The following is a 21,400-nucleotide window of genomic DNA, read 5'->3' as shown; positions in this document are numbered from 1 at the left end:
CAGGTAGGGAGACTGACAAAAACCTCCGGGAACCGCACGAAAACCTTGGGTGGGGCACAAAGTCTCCAGAGGTTTCCGTTCAGGTTTCCTAAGTGGGACAGGGGCATTACGGGGAGAACGTGCAAACTCCTCACAAACCGTACCCAAGGTCAGAATCAAACCCGGGCCTCTGGCGCTAAAGCAGCTGCACTACCAGCTGCACCATTGTGCCCCAGAACTTAAACCAAATAATCAAAAGTTCAAATATATTCAGACTTATCATGAGGCGTAATCAAGAAAGTACATCCAAATGGCAGTGTAAAATCATAGATTTATTCCAGTTAAGCAGTGGCACGGGTTTTAATTCTTCTTCTATCCTTTTTTGCCCCACCTTTTCCAATATCAGATATACTATTCAATAAAGCACACATCAGCTCCCCTTCCATCTGGTGAGGATTCAAAACATGGCCTGGCCGCATAGTCTTCTTCAACTGGTTCTTCAATTCCTCGAAGCCCTTGTCTCCAGAGAGCACGGTGAAAGGGATGTGCTTTGGCAACTGTTCGTCCATTCGCCCGGCCTGCAGATGGACGGCAAGAACAAGGCGGACGATGGCATGGTGCAAAGATGAGGAAGGGTTGGAAAGCAGAAGAGAATAAAGTAAAAAAAGTTCACCAGCAATTGAAAATCACACTTTTAGGCAAAGTAGTTTAAATAGCACAATTCCAAGGGGGCACTTCAACGACAAAACTATTCCTAGAATGGGCAACACATCTTTGGTAATATCACAACAGTTAAAAAATATTTGGACAGGTACATGGATGGGTAACGTTTAGGGGGACATGGGCCAAATGCAGGCAGGTGGAACTAGCATACTGGGGACATTGTGATCGACATAGGGAAGTTGGGCCACAGGGTTTATGTCCCAGCTGTATGACTCTATGATACTTCAAGGGTAGCAAAATGGACTTCCTGGCATATGACCCATGATGTGGGACTTCAGCTCGATGGAACCATTGGAGATGCTGGTTTGCTTGGAATAGAGCAAGTTGGAACATTTAACAGACAGATTCAAAGTTACAAATGCTTATGAGAGCACGGGAAATGTTGTGACTTCCGGAAAAGTTTAACTTCCCTTGCCTGTGCTCCAGCAACATCTGGGTATAGTCCTCAGAAGGGCAGAAAAGTCCCACTGTGCTAATCAAAGAAGAGTGGGGTTCCCAACATCTAAATCTTCCTTTAAGCTTACTCATTATCACTGCTGCACATGGAAGCTTGGTGCGGACAAAACTGGTTGCAATGTTTCACTGCAGTCAGGGTTATCATTGGCAACTAGAATTAATGAACGGTGTCATGCACCAAAGACAGGTACAAAGTGCTGGAGTAACTCAGCGGTTCAGGCAGCATCTCTGGAGAAAAAGGATGGTTGACATTTCGGGTCAGGACCCTTTTCTTCAGACCGATAGTAGAGGGGAGGGAACTGGAGGTAGGAAAAGGCCAAAACAAAACATGTCTGCGACAGATGACCAGGGTGGAGCCCGTAACGGCTCACTGTTACCAGGGGTGCCATGTATCAAATTCCTTTCACTTTCCACAGTTCTGCCATATATTTACATACATACACACACAGCTTCTAAATTGCTTCCTGCATTTCAATCCGTTATCAATGCAAATTGGGAAAATGCTGAAGTCCCTTGAATTGTCAGTTTTTTCTCTTAACTCCGACAACGTTTTTTTTTATCAGCATTGATACACATTAAAGGAAGAATGTTTAAAACACTAACATGCATGCAGATGGCAAAATCAGCAGCATCCTTCCTCGCACTACATCGTGGATGAAGGAAAAAGCATCCGGTATTGACAAGATAGTTGTAGACGGGACAGTTTTCCGGTGCTTTCCAGTTTGTCTTTCCACCTGAGTGCAAAACAAATTGAGATAGAAAGAAGAATACAAGGATAAGCATAGTTTTTGCTCAGAGATTCAGCCCCTCAATCCAATACTCCCAGAGAACACATCTCAGATACTCATTCTCCGTTACATAAACATTACAACTACTTCACACTTAGAGTCATGGAGTGATAGTGTGGAAACAGGCCCTTCGGCCCAACCAGCCAACATGTCCCAGCTACACTCGTCCCACCTGCCAGCATTTGGCCCATATCCCTCCATACCTGTCCCAAATTGGTCGGAAGCAATGAACAGCTGACATGTACCTGTCTAACTGCTTCTTAAATATTGGGATAGTCCCCGCCTCAACTATCTCCTCTGGCAGCTTGTTCCATGCACCCACCACCCTCCGAGTGAAAAAGCTACTCCTCAGATTCCCATTACTCGTGTCACATTGTAAAATTATTGATTTAATTAAAATTTCACTCTCGCATCCCCACCAGTTTACTGTAAGCATTAGGACATTGTATTTTGTTTTCTCCTGGGTGTTCCAATTTCCTCCCACAACCCAAAGATGTGCTGGATGGTAGTTTACTGGTGGCAGGACAATGGCGTCATCAGTATTGGTGAGACCACACCTGGAGTATTGCATACAGTTTTGGTCTCCAAATCTGAGGAAAGACATTCTTGCCATAGAAGAAGTACAGAGAAGGTTCACCAGACTGATCCCTGGGATGTCAGGACTTTCATATGAAGAAAGACTGGATAGACTCGGCTTGTACTCGCTAGAATTTAGAAGATTGAGGGGGGATCTTATAGAAACTTACAAAATTCTTAAGGGGTTGGACAGGCTAGATGCAGGAAGATTGTTCCCGATGTCGGGGAAGTCCAGGACAAGGGGTCACAGTTTAAGGATAATGGGGAAATCCTTTAGGACCGAGATGAGAAAAACATTTTTCACACAGAGAGTGGTGAATCTCTGGAACTCTCTGAAACAGAAGGTAGTTGAGGCCAGTTCATTGGCTATATTTAAGAGGGAGTTAGATGTGGCCCTTGTGGCTAAAGGGATCAGGAGGTATGGAGAGAAGGCAGGTACAGGATACTGAGTTGGACGATCAGCCATGATCATATTGAATGGCGGTGCAGGCTCGAAGGGCTGAATGGCCTACTCCTGCACCTATTTTCTGTTTCTATGTTTCTAGTAGAGTTGCTGCATCATAGTTCCAGCGATCCAAGTTCAATCCTGACCTCGGGTGTAGTCTGCCTGGAGTCTGCATGTCCTCCCGATGACCACCAGGTGCTCTGGCTTCCTCTCAACATGCAAAGACACGAGGACTCAGTAAGTGAAGACTACTCTTGTGGCAGTGAGTGGGGCAATATGGAAGAAGTTGACGGGGCTGTCAGGTGAACATGGGGTTCATGTAAATGGATGTGTGATTGTCAGCATGGACTTAGTGGGACATGGAGTCATACAGCGTGGAAACAGGTTATTTGGCCCATCTTGCCCACACCGACCAACATGTCCCATCTACAATAGTCTTACCTGCCTGCGTTTGGCAATTCCCTATAAACCTGTCTTACCTGTGTACGTTGAGATAGTACCTGCAAAGGCCATAGAGCCGGTTTAGGTGTAGGAAAGACCTGCAGATGCTGGTTTAAATCGAAGATAGACACAAAATGCTGGAGTAACTCAGCGGGCCAGGGAGCATCTCTGCAGAGAAGGAATGGGTGACATTTCGGGTCGAGACCCTTCTTCGGACTGTTTCGGTGTGATATTTGACCAATGACAAACACGATTAAAATTGTTTGGAAGCAATAAACAGAGCCGACAGGGTGGTTGGAGGTTGAGGTCACCTTCATCGAGTTGTTTGATAAAGCTACCAAGTACATTGGCTGTGCTAAATGGAGTTTTAAAATGCAAGTGGTGATACTTCCATTGTGCACCATTGTGATGCACCGGGATGTGCAGGTGTGCAATGAGGAAAGATTAGGTTTGTATTCATTGGAGTTAAGAACGAGAAAGGAGCTTAGCGACATCTGTTTGAACCAGACTCTGGGGTTGAAGGGGGACAAGAGGTCATAATCTCAGTATCCAGGGTTAGACTTGTAGTAAATAGATGACCAGAGTTCAGATAATCTAAGTTGTACATGCTATCTTTAGGCCATGAAACAGGCCTTCTCAGTTAGATGCTATACTATACATTTTTGATGACAATAGGTGTCCTTCCTTGGCATCAAGTGCATATTTTTTGGATTTGTATTCGAAAAGAATATATTGTAATATTCTGAGATGAAAGGCTGGAGTGTGGAGGTAATGTGGGACAGCAGTCAAGACTGATACAGGCACAACAGGCCAAAAGAGCGTTTATATCCATCTATTTGGTGACTCTCTGGAATTCTCTGCCACAGAAGGTAGTTGAGGCCAGTTCATTGGCTATATTTAAGAGGGAGTTAGATGTGGCCCTTGTGCCTAAAGGGATCAGGGGGTATGGAGAGAAGGCAGGTACAGGATACTGAGTTGGATGATCAACCATGATCATATTGAATGGCAGTGCAGGCTCGAAGGGCCGAATGGCCTACTCCTGCACCTATTGTATATGTTTCTATTTCTCGCCACCCTCTCCATGCCTTCCTCTGGCCTCACAATTCACAACTCTTTGATCCTTTTGTCCCACACCTGTTATTTTTCCTCTCTGGCCTTAGTCGAACCATCTGTCTATCAAGTGCCTCTCCCCCCCCCCCACTTGTGTTCACCTATAACCTGCTGAACTATGTCCTGGCCCTCCTCTTTCCTTGCTTTATCTCCACCCTCCCTCCCCAACAATCAGACTGCAGAAGGGTCCCAACCCAAAACGTCATCTATCCATACTTCGGCGAGACCAATCATTTCGCTGAACACCTCCGCTCAGTCCGCCTTAACCCACCTGATCTCTCGGTTGTTAAAAATTTTAACTCCCTCTCCCATTTCCACACTGCCCTTTCTGTCCTGGGCCTCCTCCTTTGTCGGAGTGAGGCCCAGCGCAAATTGAAGGAACAGCACCTCATATTTCACTTGGGCAGCTGACACCCCAGCGGCATGAACCTTGACTTCTCTAATTTCAAGCAACCCTTGCTTTCCCTCTCTCTCCATCCCTCCCCCTTCCCAGTCTTACTGTCTCCGGCTACATTTTATCTCTGTTTGCTTCGTTATCTTCTCCCAGCTAACAATGATCTATTCTACATTTTCCTTGATCTCCATTCCCCTTGTTCTATTTTCACACCTTACACTTATCTATGTATCTTCCTCTTCCCTGACATCAGTCTGAAGAAGGGTCTCGACCCGAAACGTCACCCATTCCTTCTCTCCAGCGAAGCTGCTGGTCCAGCTGAGTTACTCCAGCATTTTGTGTCATACTTCTGACGCGTTGAGTTACTCCAGCACTGTCTTTTGACTTATGCCACACGATGCCATGATTCTGAATGGTTAAAATAATGCAGGGATAGAAGAGGGTAGGTGGAAGTACAGTAGGCGAGAGGTTTGAATGTGCATTCAGAAACAGCTCAGAAACCAGACACAGGAGACTGAAAATGCTGTGCTAGGCTACTGCAGGAACACAGCTGGCTAGCAGGCACCGAGTCAGCAAGTGAAGTCATAAATAGACAGACAACATTTCGGGTGGAGGGAAAATGAACCAACAGACTGAAAGAGGATCCTGACCCAAAACGTCATCAGTTCTTTTCCCTCCACAGATGCTGCCTGGCCTGCTGAGTTCATACAACAGTTGGTTTATAGCACAAAATTAAACCCAGCAGACATTGAACAGGGAACAGGAGAAACATGTTCAAAGAGTTGTGGCTATGGAATCCATCTGCTGGGTTAGTACTTGGAGAAAATTGTTCATGATTACATTGGATAGAAGAGAGAAATCAGTAGGTGTGAAGAGATACCCAAGGGCACACAAAGAGTCAATGCCAGCATAGGCTGGACGCAGTTAATCACTTGTAATGTATTTTTCGATCTCCACTGCAAAACTGACCTTGAAAGCCCCAGAAAAATGTGCCCTGGTTAAGCTGTCCAGGTAAATGGTTGAAGAAGCCTGCCCAATTATCCAAATCAATGAAGACAAGGTGTGTCATTGTGCGAAGCAGGTCCAAGTCAGGCAAGTCAATATCTTCTTCCTGGATTGTGTCTTCCTTCTCAACTTCAGCTGTTCAAATGTCAATGGGAAGAGGAAAAAATAAATATAATGTTGGTACTTGTGCAGTGACAACTTCACAAAGCTACTTTCAATCGACAAAGGTAGAGCAGCCCATTTGTTAATTTAGGAAAACTGCTGGCCCCACCATTCAGATAGATCCCATGTACTCCCACTGCTCTTGTAACACTGCCCACAGCTCCCACCTCCAGCAAGTTGTGGCCTAAAGATACTGGAGCAGAGACAAGCGAGCTCCCCTAACTCAGGAGGAACAAGGACAAGACTAATTAACCCCAAAATAGACACAAAGTGCTGGAGCCACTCAGCGGGCCAAGCAGTATCTCTGGAGAAACTCAGCGGGCCAGGCAGAAAAAGAACAGGCAATGTTTCTGGGCCGAGACCCTTCTTTCATGTTCGTGTTGCCAGAAGGGTTCCGATCCGAAACATCACCCATTTCTTTTTCTCCAGAGATGCTCATGACCCACTTAATTTTACCAGCATTTTGTGTCCGTGTTCGCATTAAGTCAGCACCCACAGATGCTACACAAATGAACCCGAGGGTGGTCATATATTCAATGGAGCAAAATGAAAAGGCTAATTGATGCATGTACCCAAAGGAATATTAATATATCTGACTGAACATGGAAATATGGAGATGGATGTGGGGGGGGGGGAGGAAGGAGAGATGAGGAGGAAGATAAAAGACGAGGGCACATTATAACTATTCTTGTCTGTAGAGGTTGTAGAACAGGTTACAATATCGGTACTTATCAACATGAGCGACCTCTCCTAGTTCAAGCCCTTGGCTCGCTACCTTTTCTGAACCGTCTGCCCGCGCAATAGCTGACTGCCCTGCGTTTCTGAGGAAGAGTTGCTGGCAAGGGCTGGACGAGTGTAATACGAAGGCTACCTTTGCTCGCTGTGGACGTGCTTTGACTGGTCGAGGCCACGGCGTCATCGTCTTGCGGTGTCTGCTTGCCATCGTGACACTCGGCTCCTGCTGGGGGGATGCCGGCCTCGTCACTGGCCAAGGAGGAGCTAGCCGGCGGCTGCTGCTGCTGCTGCTGCAAGGTGCTGTGCTTGCTGTGGTAGTGCATCTGGGCAGATTCACTGTGGTTAAAGGACTTGCCGCAGATGCATCTGACGACCGCCCCGGCCCCTGTGCCCCCGTGGACCTCTATCAGGTGCGCCCGGATGTCCTCCTGCACCTGGGACGTCACCTGACAGGACGGGCAGCGGAACCACAGCTTCCCCTGGCTCAGCAGGTTTCCCCTGCACCTGCGTTGATCCTCCACCCTCTGGCCCCTGGAGCTGAAGTGCAGCCGACACCCGCAGGAGTAGCGGGAGAGCCCCTCCGCTGCCTCCATCTCTGCCACCTTGTCGGTCGCAGCGTCGTCCCCGTGCTCCACAAAAACGTAATCCGTGCTGTGGAAGTCTTTGTAGTGGTCCAGAAACTCTCCTTCGGAGGTGAAGTCCATGTCGTCGCAGATTCCGCAGAAGTACTTGACGCTGATCTGGCAGTCGTGCTGGTCGCGGCTGTGTCGGTACAACGTCTCCACCCGGTGGAAGCGCTTCTTGCAGAGGCCGCAGCTGTACTTGTGGAACTGGTGGCTGGCTAGGCAGCCGCAGTGCTGCGCCACGCTCTCCTCCGACTCGAACATCTCCTCACACAGCCTGCACTGCCAGGAGCCGCCACCTGCCGGCCCCGGAATCCTCCGGCTGCGGGGCATCGGGGCCCGGATCCGGTTCCGCCACCTCGCCGCCCGTGTCGTTCTCGCCAGCCGGGCTCCAGTCCGACTTGGTGGACGTGGAGGGCTGGTGGGGTGCGGGCAGCTGGGCCGCCTCCACCTCCTCCTCATAGTAGTAGGTGTGTCCGTCGTGGAGCTCGGTGATGTGGGCCATCAGGTCGTCCCTCTGCAGCAACTCTGCCCGGCACAGCTCACACCAGAAGACGTAGTGGGTGAGGTGAGCGCCGCCGTGGCTGCGGCTCATGTGCAGGCCGATGATGCCGGCGTCCAAGACCAGCTTGCCGCACACCAGGCACTTGTGGCGGATCCCGTTGGCCGACATGATGTGCTTCTCCACCGCTTGCTCGCTGTCGAACCATTGACGGCACTCGCAAAACCACAGGCTGTCATTGCCGCCGCCGCCGCCGCCGCCACCACCGCCCTCCGCGTTCTCCTCCTTCACACGCACTCGGTTGCAGTCTCGCCGGCTCCTCTTGGAGGGGCTGGGAGCAGAGAGCTCCCCGGTGCCAGGGCCCGAATCATCCAAGGCTCTTTTGAAAGGAGATTTCTTCCTCCCTTTGGACTTCTCCAGGGTCATGCGGAGGTCGGAGGGGATCTTGCTCTTCTCGTTGAAGCGGCAGAACTCCACGATGGCCTTGTCCATGGTGTCGATGCAGTAGACGCTGTGCCCGTCCTGCTGGGTGTGCCGGCTGATCTGACCGTCATCCACAAACAGCCGGTTGCATTCCAGGCAGCGCCCCCTCACACGGAATATGCCGGCAACCTGGCCGATATCTTTCGCAGACACAGCAACGGGGCCAGCCCTTCTGCACCGCGTCCTGTAAACAAAACAAATCCCATCAATAGGTTGTAGGTGGAGGTGACCATCTCATCACAAACGCAGCAACGTTAGTATCAGAGGATGTAGCAACCTGCGGGTCACAGTCCACCCCCAAAACCGGCTTCCTCACAACAAACCCACTCCAACACCAAGCACACGTCATAACAACAGCTAAACTCGCTCTAACCATCGCCCATCAGCTGCCCAAACTCTCAACCAGCCAGAAACAATTCAAACCACTTGTACGCTTATACTTCATCATAACATCAATTATCCATGTGCAACCTCTCATTCACTCTGCCCACTGCCCCTGTGTGCACCAAATAGCAACAGCTCTCAATGGACCAGCCTTGATCAGTGCAAAACCACGTGCACAACTGCAGTCTAAAGGGCCTGTCTCACTTGGGCATCATTTGCGCGTAATTTACACATCATTTACGCGTCACGTGATGCGCGCATGGTACGCATTACGCACGCATGGTACGTGGTGACGTAGGCAGTGACGAGAGTCGTGCACGGCGCTCCAGGAGTTTGGGATGCACAAAATCTTTGCGCGCCATCTGCATGACACGCAAATGACACCCAAGTGGGACAGGGCCTTTAGTCCCAGTTGCCTATTAACTGTATCAAACAAGGAAATGGGTCGAGGGTCGAGAACAATGGTATGGCTCCTATGTACCACATAAAATGTGTAGGGGATAGGAATATGAAACCATGTGTCTCATACATTGCCATGCTTTCAATAAAGTTAGAACGTTCAATGATAATCACAGCTTTCAAATCAAAATGTTAAAGATGCCGTGTCCTTAGCTGAAACCAAATACTCCCTTATCCTCCTTTTCAAAAGGTACAGTAGTGCATTGAAAAAAACTCAATGTCAGTTTTAGTTCAAGTCAACAACCTTTTGTAGTCAGAGATGTTACAGATTTTAAGTAGAAATAGGAACCATTCCTAACTTTTTCGTTTTGGTCTTAATTTAGTTTCCCACCATCTTTAGTACTTTGTTTACCCGATTAAAGCTGGTTTCTTAATCAAATAATGTGAAAGATATTATCTCAGTGATATAAACTGGGTTTTTTTCAGTCTAGTAACCTGCCAAAAAACACTTTTCACAAACAGTAACAGAATGCATCATTCATTTAGCCAATATCTGACATGCATTTGATCTAACCCTGCCCAACAAAAGTTTAAATGACTCTAGCTTCAATACTTTCACAATGCACAAGCTAACTGCTGTAACCAAACAACTACAGCTCATTACTAAGTGGAGGTAACCCATTGGAGATTATCTGCGGCTGCAAGAAATCTAGATTCTTGGAAGTCTAAACTGTGTATAATCTCAAAACTCTGAGATTATACACATTCAGTGAGCATCATAGAGGAGGGATGTCAGGTACCACAGGAGCCTGGGCAAGGCCTGGATAAATCTGACTGTTTTCACATCCCTGAAGAATGATGCAGTGAAGCATTTGTCTGGTGGGGTCAAGCACCAACGCAATTAGACCAAACCACAAGCACCAACGCAATTAGACCAAACTGAGTCCACACCGATCATTAATCACCCGTCCACACTAATTCTAGGTTATCCCATATTCTCCCCACTTCCAAAACACAAGCAGCATCTTATAGTGACCAATTAACCCATAAGCCCACATTCAAAGGGAAAACGTGCAAACTCCACACAGATAACAAGCTGCTATTCAAGGTTCAATGGACGGACAGATGTCACGTCAGTGTAATTCCCTGCCACAGAGGGCAGTGGAGGCCAAATCACTGGATGGATTTAAGAGAGAGTTAGATAGAGCTCTTGGGGCTAGTGGAATCAAGGGATATGGGGAGAAGGCAGGCACGGGTTATTGATTGGGGACGATCAGCCATGATCACAATGGATGGCGGTGCTGGCTGGAAGGGCCAAATGGCCTCCTCCTGCACCTATTTTCTATGTTTCTGATTCCAGGTATTAACACCAGTTGACTGAATAGACTGAATACAAGACAATAACGCAGACAAAACCCACTCACCTGAAATGTGCCGTCAATTCTATGTGGGTACGCAGCATCTGTTGACAAGTTGTGCATTTAACCTGGAACGGAACTTCCTTACATAGAGAGATCAACAACTTCTTTGCATAGCTTGGAAAAGGAAGAGGACTAGGAGTTCCCTGCTCGCCTATTGGAAGGAAAACAGGAAAACAAATATTAGGATTCAGATGATTACAAGTCAGAGTTTCACGTTAAGTCCAGTTTCAAATTAATTGCAGAAATCTCTGGAGTGGTTTTAACAGTTAAAAACCAAAATAGATTCCAGCCAAAACTTGCAACTTCCAACACTGAAAACATCAATGAACGAAGCATTCATCTTCTTTCTCTCTCTCTCTCTCTCTCTCTCTCTCTCTCTCTCAGAAAGAGTTAGTTATTAATGGGTTGTTGTCATATTTAAGCTTTCCTGTTGTAAAAGGCCAATTGTAATGCATCATGGGATTTGGACAACTCCCAAATGTAAGTTGAAGAGGTTAATCAGATAAGAAGGGGCCCAGAGGATGCCATTGGGATGACTGGCTTTTGGCAAAGAGTGAAAAACAACTCCTTATTTGGAGATGGATGATGGTTTTTGTACATTACATCATGCAATTGGTTTTATATCTGTACGTATATAAACTCACGTTTTCTGGTATTTCTTTGTGTGTGCTGCTGGAGATTCAGATGTGAAACTGTTGCCTCTGGGTCTCTAAGTCCACACCCTTCAGACGTTAAATTAAAGCTTTGTATGGTCTTATGAATTTGTACTTTGTCTCTTTTTAAGTGAACTTTTTCATCTCTCTCTCTCTCTCTCTCTAGAGGTGATGTTTCCAATATTTGCATTTTCAGACTCATCCCTGTCACTAGATGCCAGCAGGACACCTTATTACACATCAAGCAAAACAATCGAGACCGCAGAACCTTTCTACACATTAATTAAGATACTGATGTCCCACAAGCCAATCTCTTGTGACGTTCTACTTCATTGAACAAACATAATTTTAATTTACAATTTATTTGGTCAATGAAAGTCCTGCTCATGTTAAGAGCAGCATCTGTTGCAAGCAGCATTAGTTCAGTATTACACTTACAGGTAAAAACATCCATACACAACCTTTTCATTTGACACCCACCAAAACTTACCACTCAGTCTGTACCGCTGAAGAATGTGTTTTGCTTTGGTCATATGCCGCAAGCATTCGTCCCGCAGGTTAAACAGTAAATAGCAGCTTGGGCAAGCAAAGCACTGACAGATCTGTGGTTCAAGGCCACGCTGATGGCCTTCAGGGTTTCCAGAATCAACCTGCAAAATAAAATGCGCAATCCTTTCATTAATTTGAAATTATTATAACACATTCTCTTCCAGTCCATCACAGGTACTGACCTCACGTCCAGGTTCAGGAGCAACGATCTATAGACCGCCTTGATCGGTGGCAGGCACGGACTCGGTGGGACACAGGGCCTGTTTCCGCACTGTATCTCTAAAGTCTAGAGTGAAGTTTAAAGTCTGTCGTGTTCCCATACCCCTGCTGCCCTTTTTATAGGAATGACAAGTAATATCAGAGTATCTGGGCAAATGTGCAGATAGTGCACACGTCAGCTGATGAACACCAGTTGGGAATGGAATGAATGTCTATGGCTGCCGATGGGGTGCCAATCAAGTGGGCTGCATTATTTTGGTTGCTGTCAGGAGTCCTGAAAATACAACCTTGTGTGCACAAAACAAAGACAGTATTAATTTTATCTTACAAGCTTCAGCTTTTGGAAGAAAGACTCAAAAAGTTACTCAAGGTTAAGAACACTGACATAGTGCATGGGCATGGAGTTGGGGGCATGCAAAGGCAGAGTTTCAGTTTATGAAAAAGAAATGCTTGGAAAAAAATCCAATGTTCTATGCAACAATTACACTTATCTGACCAGAAAGTTGTGAATTTATGGAATTCCCTGCCACAGAGGGCAGTGGAGGCCAAATCATTGGATGGATTTAAGAGAGAGTTAGATAGAGCTCTAGGGGCTAGTGGCGTCAAGGGATATGGGGTGAAGGCAGGCACGGGTTATTGATTGGGGATGATCAGCCATGATCACAATGAATGGCGGTGCTGGCTCGAAGGGCCGAATGGCCTCCTCCTGCACCTATTTTCTATGTTTCTATCAAGCAACAACTGCATGGTTAAAACAAAGGGGCTGATGATTGCACGATATTACGGTAACAATGATTCATTTATTGTACCTTCAGAGCCAAATGTTCTTCATATTTCTGCAGGTTTACAAATCGCTGACAGCATGCAATACAAATATACGAAGTGGATGGAGACCCCTGTAGTGTAATAGTTGGATCACAAGGGGAATGGTCAAACCTTTTGTTTAAAATAAAAAGGAAAACATTTAACATTACCATTAAGTCTGAAATGCACTTCAAGATAGACTAGAATCAGGGGAGCAGGACGCTCAATAAAAACATTAGAACGCTAAAACTGTTCTTTCAGTTTGCATAAGCATAAAAACTACAGTCCTCTCAGCCTATCTTGTCATTACAGATGTGCATTTGAACCTAACATGCAAGTCTTCGGCCCATCTCCAACAAGTGATGGCTTCCCACATGCACCACTCCAACATCAGTTAGAGGTCATCAAGTCATAAGGAATAGGAGTAGAATGAGGTCATTCGGCTCATCAAGTCTACTCCGCCATTCAATCATGGCTGATCTATCTCTCCTAACCCCATTCTCCTGCCTTCGCCTCATAACCTCGGACACCTGTACTAATCACAAATCAATCTACCTCCGGTCATTCTTTCACTTGGCAGCTATCAGCATGATGGCGCAGTGGTAAAGTTGTTGCCTTGCAGCGCCAGAGAACTGGGTTCAATTCTGACTACAGGTGCTGTCTGTACGGAGTTTGTACATTCTCTCCGTGACCACATGGATTTTCTCCCGGTGCTCCGGTTTGCTCCCACCCTCCAAAGACGTGCAGATTTGTAGGTTAATTTGGCTTTGGCAAAAATTGTAAATTGTCCCTCGTGTCTAAGATAGTGCTAGTGTACGGGGATCGCTGGTCGGCGCAGACAATGCAGTATGTCTATAAACTATCACTTAAGGGCCTTCTTCCCAGCTGAATCCAGATTCCCACCCCCTATCCAGCACCTTAACTGTATTTCTTCACAAGAGATAAAAATTAAACCCCTGTAATCACATGTTCCCACAAGCAAGAGTAGCAGAGGGCGATTCAGGCACAATTAGATTGTGCCTGACCTGCATCTCATCTCTACCGTTCTGTAAACCCTCAACGTTGGTTAACAAAAATCTATCAAAGTGTTAAAATGTTTAATTGACCTCAAGCATTAAAAGCTTCTGGCAGAAGTTGCAAATGTTCAGGTCTGCTGGCATGAAGACTTTTCTGACACATCACTTGATAGCCCAGCTCAACGTTTAACAAAGAAACATAGAAAATAGGTGCAGGAGTAGGCCATTCGGCCCTTCGAGCCTGCACCGCCATTCGAAATGATCATGGCTGATCAATCAACTCAGTATCCCGTACCTGCCTTCTCTCCATACCCCCTGATCCCTTTAGCCACAAGGGCCACATCCAACTCCCTCTTAAATATAGCCAATGAACTGGCCTCAACTACCTTCTGTGGCAGAGAATTCCAGAGATTCACCACTCTGTGTGTAAAGTAAAGAATAAGCCATGTACCTTCAAGTACCCACCATCCATCATTAAAGAAAAAAATCACTGGCTCAAAACTCAAAACCAAACTCCTTGCCTGACAGTGTTCCACAGCTCTTCTGTGAATTCCCTTCTTACCTCCAATCCAACTACATTATGAACTCGATCCTTTAATCTGTTTGTAAGGGAAACAAATCTGGCCTATGCAACTTGCCCTCAATCTTGGCTAATTTACACTAGCACCCAAGTTTGGTGAACTACTTACTGAGTTGCATAATTAATGCACTTACGCAGGGAAATAGAAAAAACAGGCTGCACATTGGCATTGCAACATCAAATACTCAAAACCAATAACCCTAGCAATGATACATTACATTTGATAAGTCTATAAGTTTTCGGGCGGCACGGTGGCACAGCGGTGGAGTTGCTGCCTTACAGCGCCAGTGACCCTAGTTCGATCCTGGCGACGTATGCTGTCTGTATAGAGTTTGTACTTTCTCCGTGACCTGCGTGGGTTTTCTCTGAGAACTTTGGTTTCCTCCCACACTCCAAGGACATACACCAGGGGTCGGCAACCTTGTTCTGCATAGGGGCCAGGACACATGTCTGTGACTGGATGGCGGGCCACATCTATCACGTGTACACATGGATCCCGCCCCGGGTGGCAGGCATCATATCACGTGTTCACAGAAGGTAGACAAAAATGCTGGAGAAACTCAGCGGGTGCGGCAGCCTCATGCAATCAATCCTTGTATGTCTCACCGGCTGGGTTTCTCCAGCATTTTTGTCTACCTTCAATTTTTCCAGCATCTGCAGTTCTTTCTTAAACGTGTTCACAGAAGGTGCGCGGCCATGCCGGCAGCTTTGTGCAGGATGCGGTACAGACAGTGCTCGGCCGTGCTCGGCAGGCCGGATTACGGGGAAAAAATCCGCCTGCGGACCGGATGATTTTGGGTTAGGGGCCGCATTCGGCCCGGGGGCTGCAGGTTGCCGACCCCCGACACACAGGTTTGTAACAATTGCCCCGAGAGTAGGATATTGTTAATGTACGGGGATTGCTGGTTGGTGCTGACTTGGTGGGGCAAAGGGCCTGTTTCCACATTGTATCTCTAAAAATAAACCAAACGCCCTGGAAATTATTCACAGTAAATATCCAGTTGGTTCTCGCCACTTAGTTTAGTTTAAAAATACAGCACAGCCCTTCGGCCCACGTCGACCAGCGATCCCCGCATATTAACACCGTCCGACACACACTAAGGGCAACTTACAATTGTACTAAGCAAATTTGCCTACAAACCTATACGTCTTTGGGGTGTGGGAAGAAACTGGAGATCCTGGAGAAAATGCACGCAGGTCAGGGGAGAATGTACAGACAAGCACCCATGGTCAGGATCAAACCCGGGTCTGTAAGGCAGCAACTCTACTGCTGAGACACTCTCCAATACTAAGGCCATTATACAGCTGTATCCCAAATGCTACTTTCACTACTAAGATATTTTAAAAAAGCATACCTTTTCAAGTGTCCTAAAAGTAGATGTCTATTATCAAATTTCCTGTTACAGTTCATTATTGGGCAGTCAATGGGATCAGGAGTCACTGAGGCATTTGTGCGCCATTTCACTGGACGTCGGCCAAAGCTGACAACACCAGGCTTCGGTCCTGTTTAACAGATACATTGAGATGTAATGGTGGAGGTGGACAGAGGGCGAGAGGAGAGAGTGGGAAAGGGCAAGGATATGAAGAACACAAGTAGGGGAAGTTTAAAAAAACACAAGTAAATGAACTATAGATCTGACCAGTGAAGAAAACAAAACTATGAATTTTCCATAACAGATTGCTGCATAATTCAAATATTCAAATCTCAACTTTGTTTTTGTTCGAACAGCACTAATTTCCACTTAAATGCAGAAGTTGCATTTGTCAAAGGATTGTGATGTTGTCAGGTCAGATCCGAGTACAGTTTACCTTAGCCGTGGCAAGTCCCGATCAGCCTCATCCTCTCGCAGTACTGAACACTGGCACCGATGCAATCACACTGCAGTGACAATCAATGGCTGTGAATCATGTGTTCCCAGCTCCAATCGTCACAACACCTCATGCACATCCAGACTCAACCTTTTGTAAAATTAAGGCCTGACCCAAATTGTGGCATAAACTTCAAAAATGACAGAAACAATAAAAGTAGTAGCTACTTTTGAGGTAACCATAATTACTCAGTGAGGATATTCATTTCTGCAGCTAAATATCCTCAACTACAGATACTTTACACAGTGGAATATTTAACTTGAGCATTACATCACATCGATGGAGGTTTACCTCAAACACTTTCTCAGTGCACATCCCTTAGTGCACTGCGAAGGTACACAAAAAAGCTGGAGAAACTCAGCAGGTGCAGCAGCATCTATGGAGCGAAGGAAATAGGCAACGTTTCGGGCCGAAACCCTTCTTCAGACCTTAGTGCACTGCAGTTGATTGTTGTAATCCAGAGAGAGGGATTGGTTTGGTTCATGGGCCTGCTGCAGAAGGAGGCAAGCGGAGGGTCTGAGATTGGGTGAGCCATCAGCCAACCTCCGGAGCATTCAAGACGAAGGTGATAAACTGCGGGTGTGGGTCAGACCATCAGGCACTCTGGGGTCGAGGCCTGATTGCAAAATCCAAGGTGCTTCATTGCACAGAGACGATAGGAGGAGATAGGCATATTAATATAAATGAAGGAAGGCTTTGTCAAACGAATACATTTTATAACCATATAACCATATAACAATTACAGCACGGAAACAGGCCATCTCGGCCCTTCAAGTCCGTGCTGAACACTTATCTTCCCCCTAGTCCCATCTACCTGCACTCAGACTTTATGAAAGGTTAGGGAGGGATTCTCAACAATGCAACTGTAACGTTGACCTCTCTTTCCCCCCCCCCCCCCCCCAACCTGCTCACTTGGGCCCAAGGGGTCTTTCCATTCACCCAGCCCCTTCTATTCACCTCAAGACCTTTCTAAACCCAATGCAATTTGGTGCTGAATCGGAACAGAACAAAGAAAGCGTCCCCAATGTGAGTTTATACACTCCAAACACTTCAGGCCAGGTATTCCATTCCCATCAAATAACATCCGATTGTAACACCCATTGAATTCAGTCAAATATCAAAAGTCTTGCAGGTGGGTTAGGCTCTCACACTATCTTCAAGCAGAGAACATGGAAAGCAATTTGATTAGAGTTTGAGATGGAAATCCCGTCATAGGTTCTCAGTTACTGCACACCTCTTTTAGCACTCCCACAAGTTACCAGGAGAAGGACGGTTAGGCAAAACATTCAGGCCGCGTACATTTGCACTTCTGCACATGACCCCAATCTTACACCTATATTCCTTTGACTCGGCCACAAACAGTGAGATCAGCTGAAATTGTAAATTTAGAAGAGGAACGCGGCGGGAGAAGGCATACCTGGCACTCTCAGCCAGCCGTCAACACACCTTCTTGCTTCTTCAGTTGCAGCTTGTCCACGAACGAATTCCAACTCCTGCATGGCATGAGCGTACTGCGAATGTACCATTTCCTGCGGAGATACCAACATACACAGCTGAGCGGCAAACTCTTGTAGGGGGCAAACAACTACGGCATGGCGTGATAATGCTGCGATTGTACCATTTCCTGCCAAGATACCAACATACACAGCTGAGCGGCAAACTCTTGAAGGGGGCAAACAACTACGGCATTGGGCCAGGTATTTTCAGGAAGAAAACAAAAGGGTAAAGTATTAAACTGATAACTCACAAAAGGCCAAAACTCACACATGCGTATAAGAATTAGAGGAGGGGACTAATTAGCCCCTTTGACATGGAAAAGAGACTCAATAGGTACACGGATAGGAGGATATGGGCCAAGCATAGGTACGTGGGACTAGCTCAGTTGGGCAATTTGGTTGGCATTGATGTGTTGGGCCAGAGGGCCCGTATCCATGCAGCATAGCTCAATGTCTTATGTTTTTGTTCATTCCACTTATGCTCAGTTCAATATACACCATCCAGATAAAATGTGCGAACAAAACAGCACAATTAATCATGTGCTGTTGTTTGCAAGAAAATGCACTTCAGTTGCATAGATACTTGGTTGGACCACGTGGAGTTCCGGGCACTGAATCCTATGACAGTCACTATGTTCACCTTAATAATAGTGGGATAAAGGTTACATAAATGGTACAATTAACTGAAACTTAAGGAAAAAAAATTTCAGGGAAGTTCTTAAAACAATTCAGTGGTCAGAACCGTACATCAAAAAAAATCTGATAATTCGACCTCAGCATGCCACGAGGAACCAGAACTCAAAGCAATTTGTAAAATTATAGGCTGAAAACTGATGAATCTGCAAAAGTCTATTTTTCATAAACAAAATTAACCCAGTGCCACAAGTGTATCTGCAGTGTATCTGCAGTGTGACCATTTTCCACAGATTGAAAACAACTTCTTAGAGCACAGACAAGCTCAGAGCTCCATCCCAGCATAAGCATTTTTTTGGGCAAAAACTGATGACTGGACTAATTGGATTAATTGGACTAAGTGATGGATGGCCTCAAGGAACGAACAGGCACAGAGGGGAAATAATCACAAAGGGAGCATTTGCACCAATCAATTGCCACAGTCACAGTTTGGCAAAAGAATAAATCAGGGAAGGTAGTGCATCCGTGGATAACAAGGGAAATCAGGGATGGTATCAAAACAAAAGATGAAGCATACAAATTAGCCAGAAAAAGCAGCCTACCAGAGGACTGGGAGAAATTCAGTCCAGCAGAGGAGGACAAAGGGCTTAATTAGGAAAGGGAAAATAGATTATGAAAGAAAACTGGCAGGGAACACAAAAACTGACTGCAAAGATTTGTATAGATATGTGAAGAGAAAAAGATTAGTTGAAACAAATGTAGGTCCCTTGCAGTCAGAAACATGTGAATTGATCATGGGGAACAAGGACATGGCAGACCAATTGAATAACTACTTTGGTTCTGTCTTCACTAAGGAAGACATAAATAATCTGCTGGCAATAGCAGGGGACCAGGGGTCAAATGAGATGGAGGAACTGAGTGAAATCCAGGTTAGCCGGGAAGTGGTGTTAGGTAAATTGAATGGATTAAAGGCAGATAAATCCCCAGGGCCAGATAGGCTGCATCCCAAAGTACTTAAGGAAGTAGCCCCAGAAATAGTGGATGCATTAGTGATAGTTTTTCAAAACTCTTTAGATTCTGGAGTAGTTCCTGGGGATTGGAGGGTAGCTAATGTAACCCCACTTTTTAAAAAGGGAGGGAGAGAGAAAACGGGGAATTACAGACCAGTAGGTCTAACATCGGTAGTGGGGAAACTGCTAGTCAGTTATTAAAGATGGGATAGCAGCACATTTGGAAAGTGGTGAAATCATTGGACAAAGTCAGCATGGATTTATGAAAGGTAAATCATGTCTCACGAATTTATAGAATTTTTCGAGGATGTAACTAGTAGAGTGGATAAGGGAGAACCAGTAGATGTGTTATATCTGGACTTTCAGAAGGCTTTCGACAAGGTCCCACATAAGAGATTAGTATACAAACTTAAAGCACATGGTATTGGGGGTTCAGTATTGATGTGGATAGAGAACTGGCTGGCAGACAGGAAGCAAAGAGTAGGAGTAAACTGATCCTTTTCAGAATGGCAGGCAGTGACTAGTGGGGTACCGCAAGGCTCAGTGCTGGGACCCCAGCTATTTACAATATATATTAATGATTTGGACGAGGGAATTGAATGCAACATCTCCAAGTTTGCGGATGACACGAAGCTGGGGGGCAGTGTTAGCTGTGAGGAGGATGCTAGAAGGCTGCAAGGTGACGGATAGGCTGGGTGAGTGGGAAAATGCATGGCAGATGCAGTATAATGTGGATAAATGTGAGGTTATCCACTTTGGTGGCAAAAACAGGAAAGTAGACTATTATCTGAATGGTGGCCGATTAGGAAAAGGGGAGATGCAACGAGACCTGGGTGTCATGGTACACCAGTCATTGAAAGTAGGCATGCAGGTGCAGCAGGCAGTGAAGAAAGCGAATGGTATGTTAGCATTCATAGCAAAAGGATTTGAGTATAGGAGCAGGGAGGTTCTACTGCAGTTGTACAGGGTCTTGGTGAGACCACACCTGGAGTATTGCATACAGTTTTGGTCTCCTAATCTGAGGAGAGACATTCTTGCCATAGAGGGAGTACAGAGAAGGTTCACCAGACTGATTCCTGGGATGTCAGGACTTTCATATGAAGAAAGACTGGATAGACTCGGCTTGTACTCGCTAGAATTTAGAAGATTGAGGGGGGATCTTATAGAAACTTACAAAATTCTTAAGGGGTTGGACAGGCTAGATGCAGGAAGATTGTTCCCGATGTTGGGGAAGTCCAGAACAAGGGGTCACAGTTTAAGGGTAATGGGGGAAGTCTTTTAGGACTGAGATGAGAAAAACATTTTTCACACAGAGAGTGGTGAATCTCTGGAATTCTCTGCCACAGAAGGTAGTTGAGGCCAGTTCATTGGCTATATTTAAGAGGGAGTTAGATGTGGCCCTTGTGGCTAAAGGTATCAGGGGGTATGGAGAGAAGACAGGTACAGGATACCGAGTTGGATGATCAGCCATGATCATATTGAATGGCGGTGCGGGCTCGAAGGGCCGAATGGCCTACTCCTGCACCTATTTTCTATGTTTCTATCCAGCTCTCTCTTGAAATCATCCAGAGAACCTGCTTCCACTGCCCTCTGAGGCAGAGAATTTCACACACTCACAACTCTCTGTGAGAAAAAGTGTTTCCTCGTCTCCGTTCTAAATGGCTTACCCCTTATTCTTAAACTGTGGCCCATGGTTCTGGACTCCCCCAACATCGGGAACATGATTCTTGCCTCCAGCATGTCCAAACCCTTAACAATCTTATATGTTTAATAAGATCTCCTCTCATCCTTCTAAACTCCAGAGTGTACAAGCCCAGCTGCTCCATTCTCTCAGCATATGGCAGTCCTGCCATCCCGGGAATTAACCTTGTGAACCTACGCTGCACTCCCTCAATAGCAAGAATGTCCTTCCTCAAATTAGGGGACCTAAACTGCACACAATACT

The 21,400-nt window shown here is 46.1% G+C and overlaps 1 protein-coding gene across 1 annotated transcript in view; it reads right to left on the bottom strand.

The window, feature by feature from the left end:
• Positions 1 to 21,400, bottom strand: part of znf451 (zinc finger protein 451) — a 49,505-nt gene that overhangs the window by 14,295 nt on the left and 13,810 nt on the right. The window contains exons 5-14 of the mRNA XM_033021857.1: positions 17,734 to 17,845; positions 15,803 to 15,950; positions 12,857 to 12,983; positions 11,770 to 11,929; positions 10,630 to 10,777; positions 7,777 to 8,606; positions 6,951 to 7,736; positions 5,882 to 6,052; positions 1,762 to 1,892; positions 371 to 557 (exon numbers count right to left, since the gene is read on the bottom strand). Coding sequence (XP_032877748.1) covers positions 371 to 557; positions 1,762 to 1,892; positions 5,882 to 6,052; positions 6,951 to 7,736; positions 7,777 to 8,606; positions 10,630 to 10,777; positions 11,770 to 11,929; positions 12,857 to 12,983; positions 15,803 to 15,950; positions 17,734 to 17,845 — 2,800 coding nt within the window. The remainder of the gene's footprint in view (positions 1 to 370; positions 558 to 1,761; positions 1,893 to 5,881; positions 6,053 to 6,950; positions 7,737 to 7,776; positions 8,607 to 10,629; positions 10,778 to 11,769; positions 11,930 to 12,856; positions 12,984 to 15,802; positions 15,951 to 17,733; positions 17,846 to 21,400) is intronic.

The sequence above is a fragment of the Amblyraja radiata genome, chromosome 5 (assembly GCF_010909765.2).
Source record: "Amblyraja radiata isolate CabotCenter1 chromosome 5, sAmbRad1.1.pri, whole genome shotgun sequence".
In the NCBI taxonomy this organism is placed as follows: Eukaryota; Metazoa; Chordata; class Chondrichthyes; order Rajiformes; family Rajidae; genus Amblyraja; species Amblyraja radiata.
This window is presented reverse-complemented; position numbering and strand designations above follow the sequence as displayed.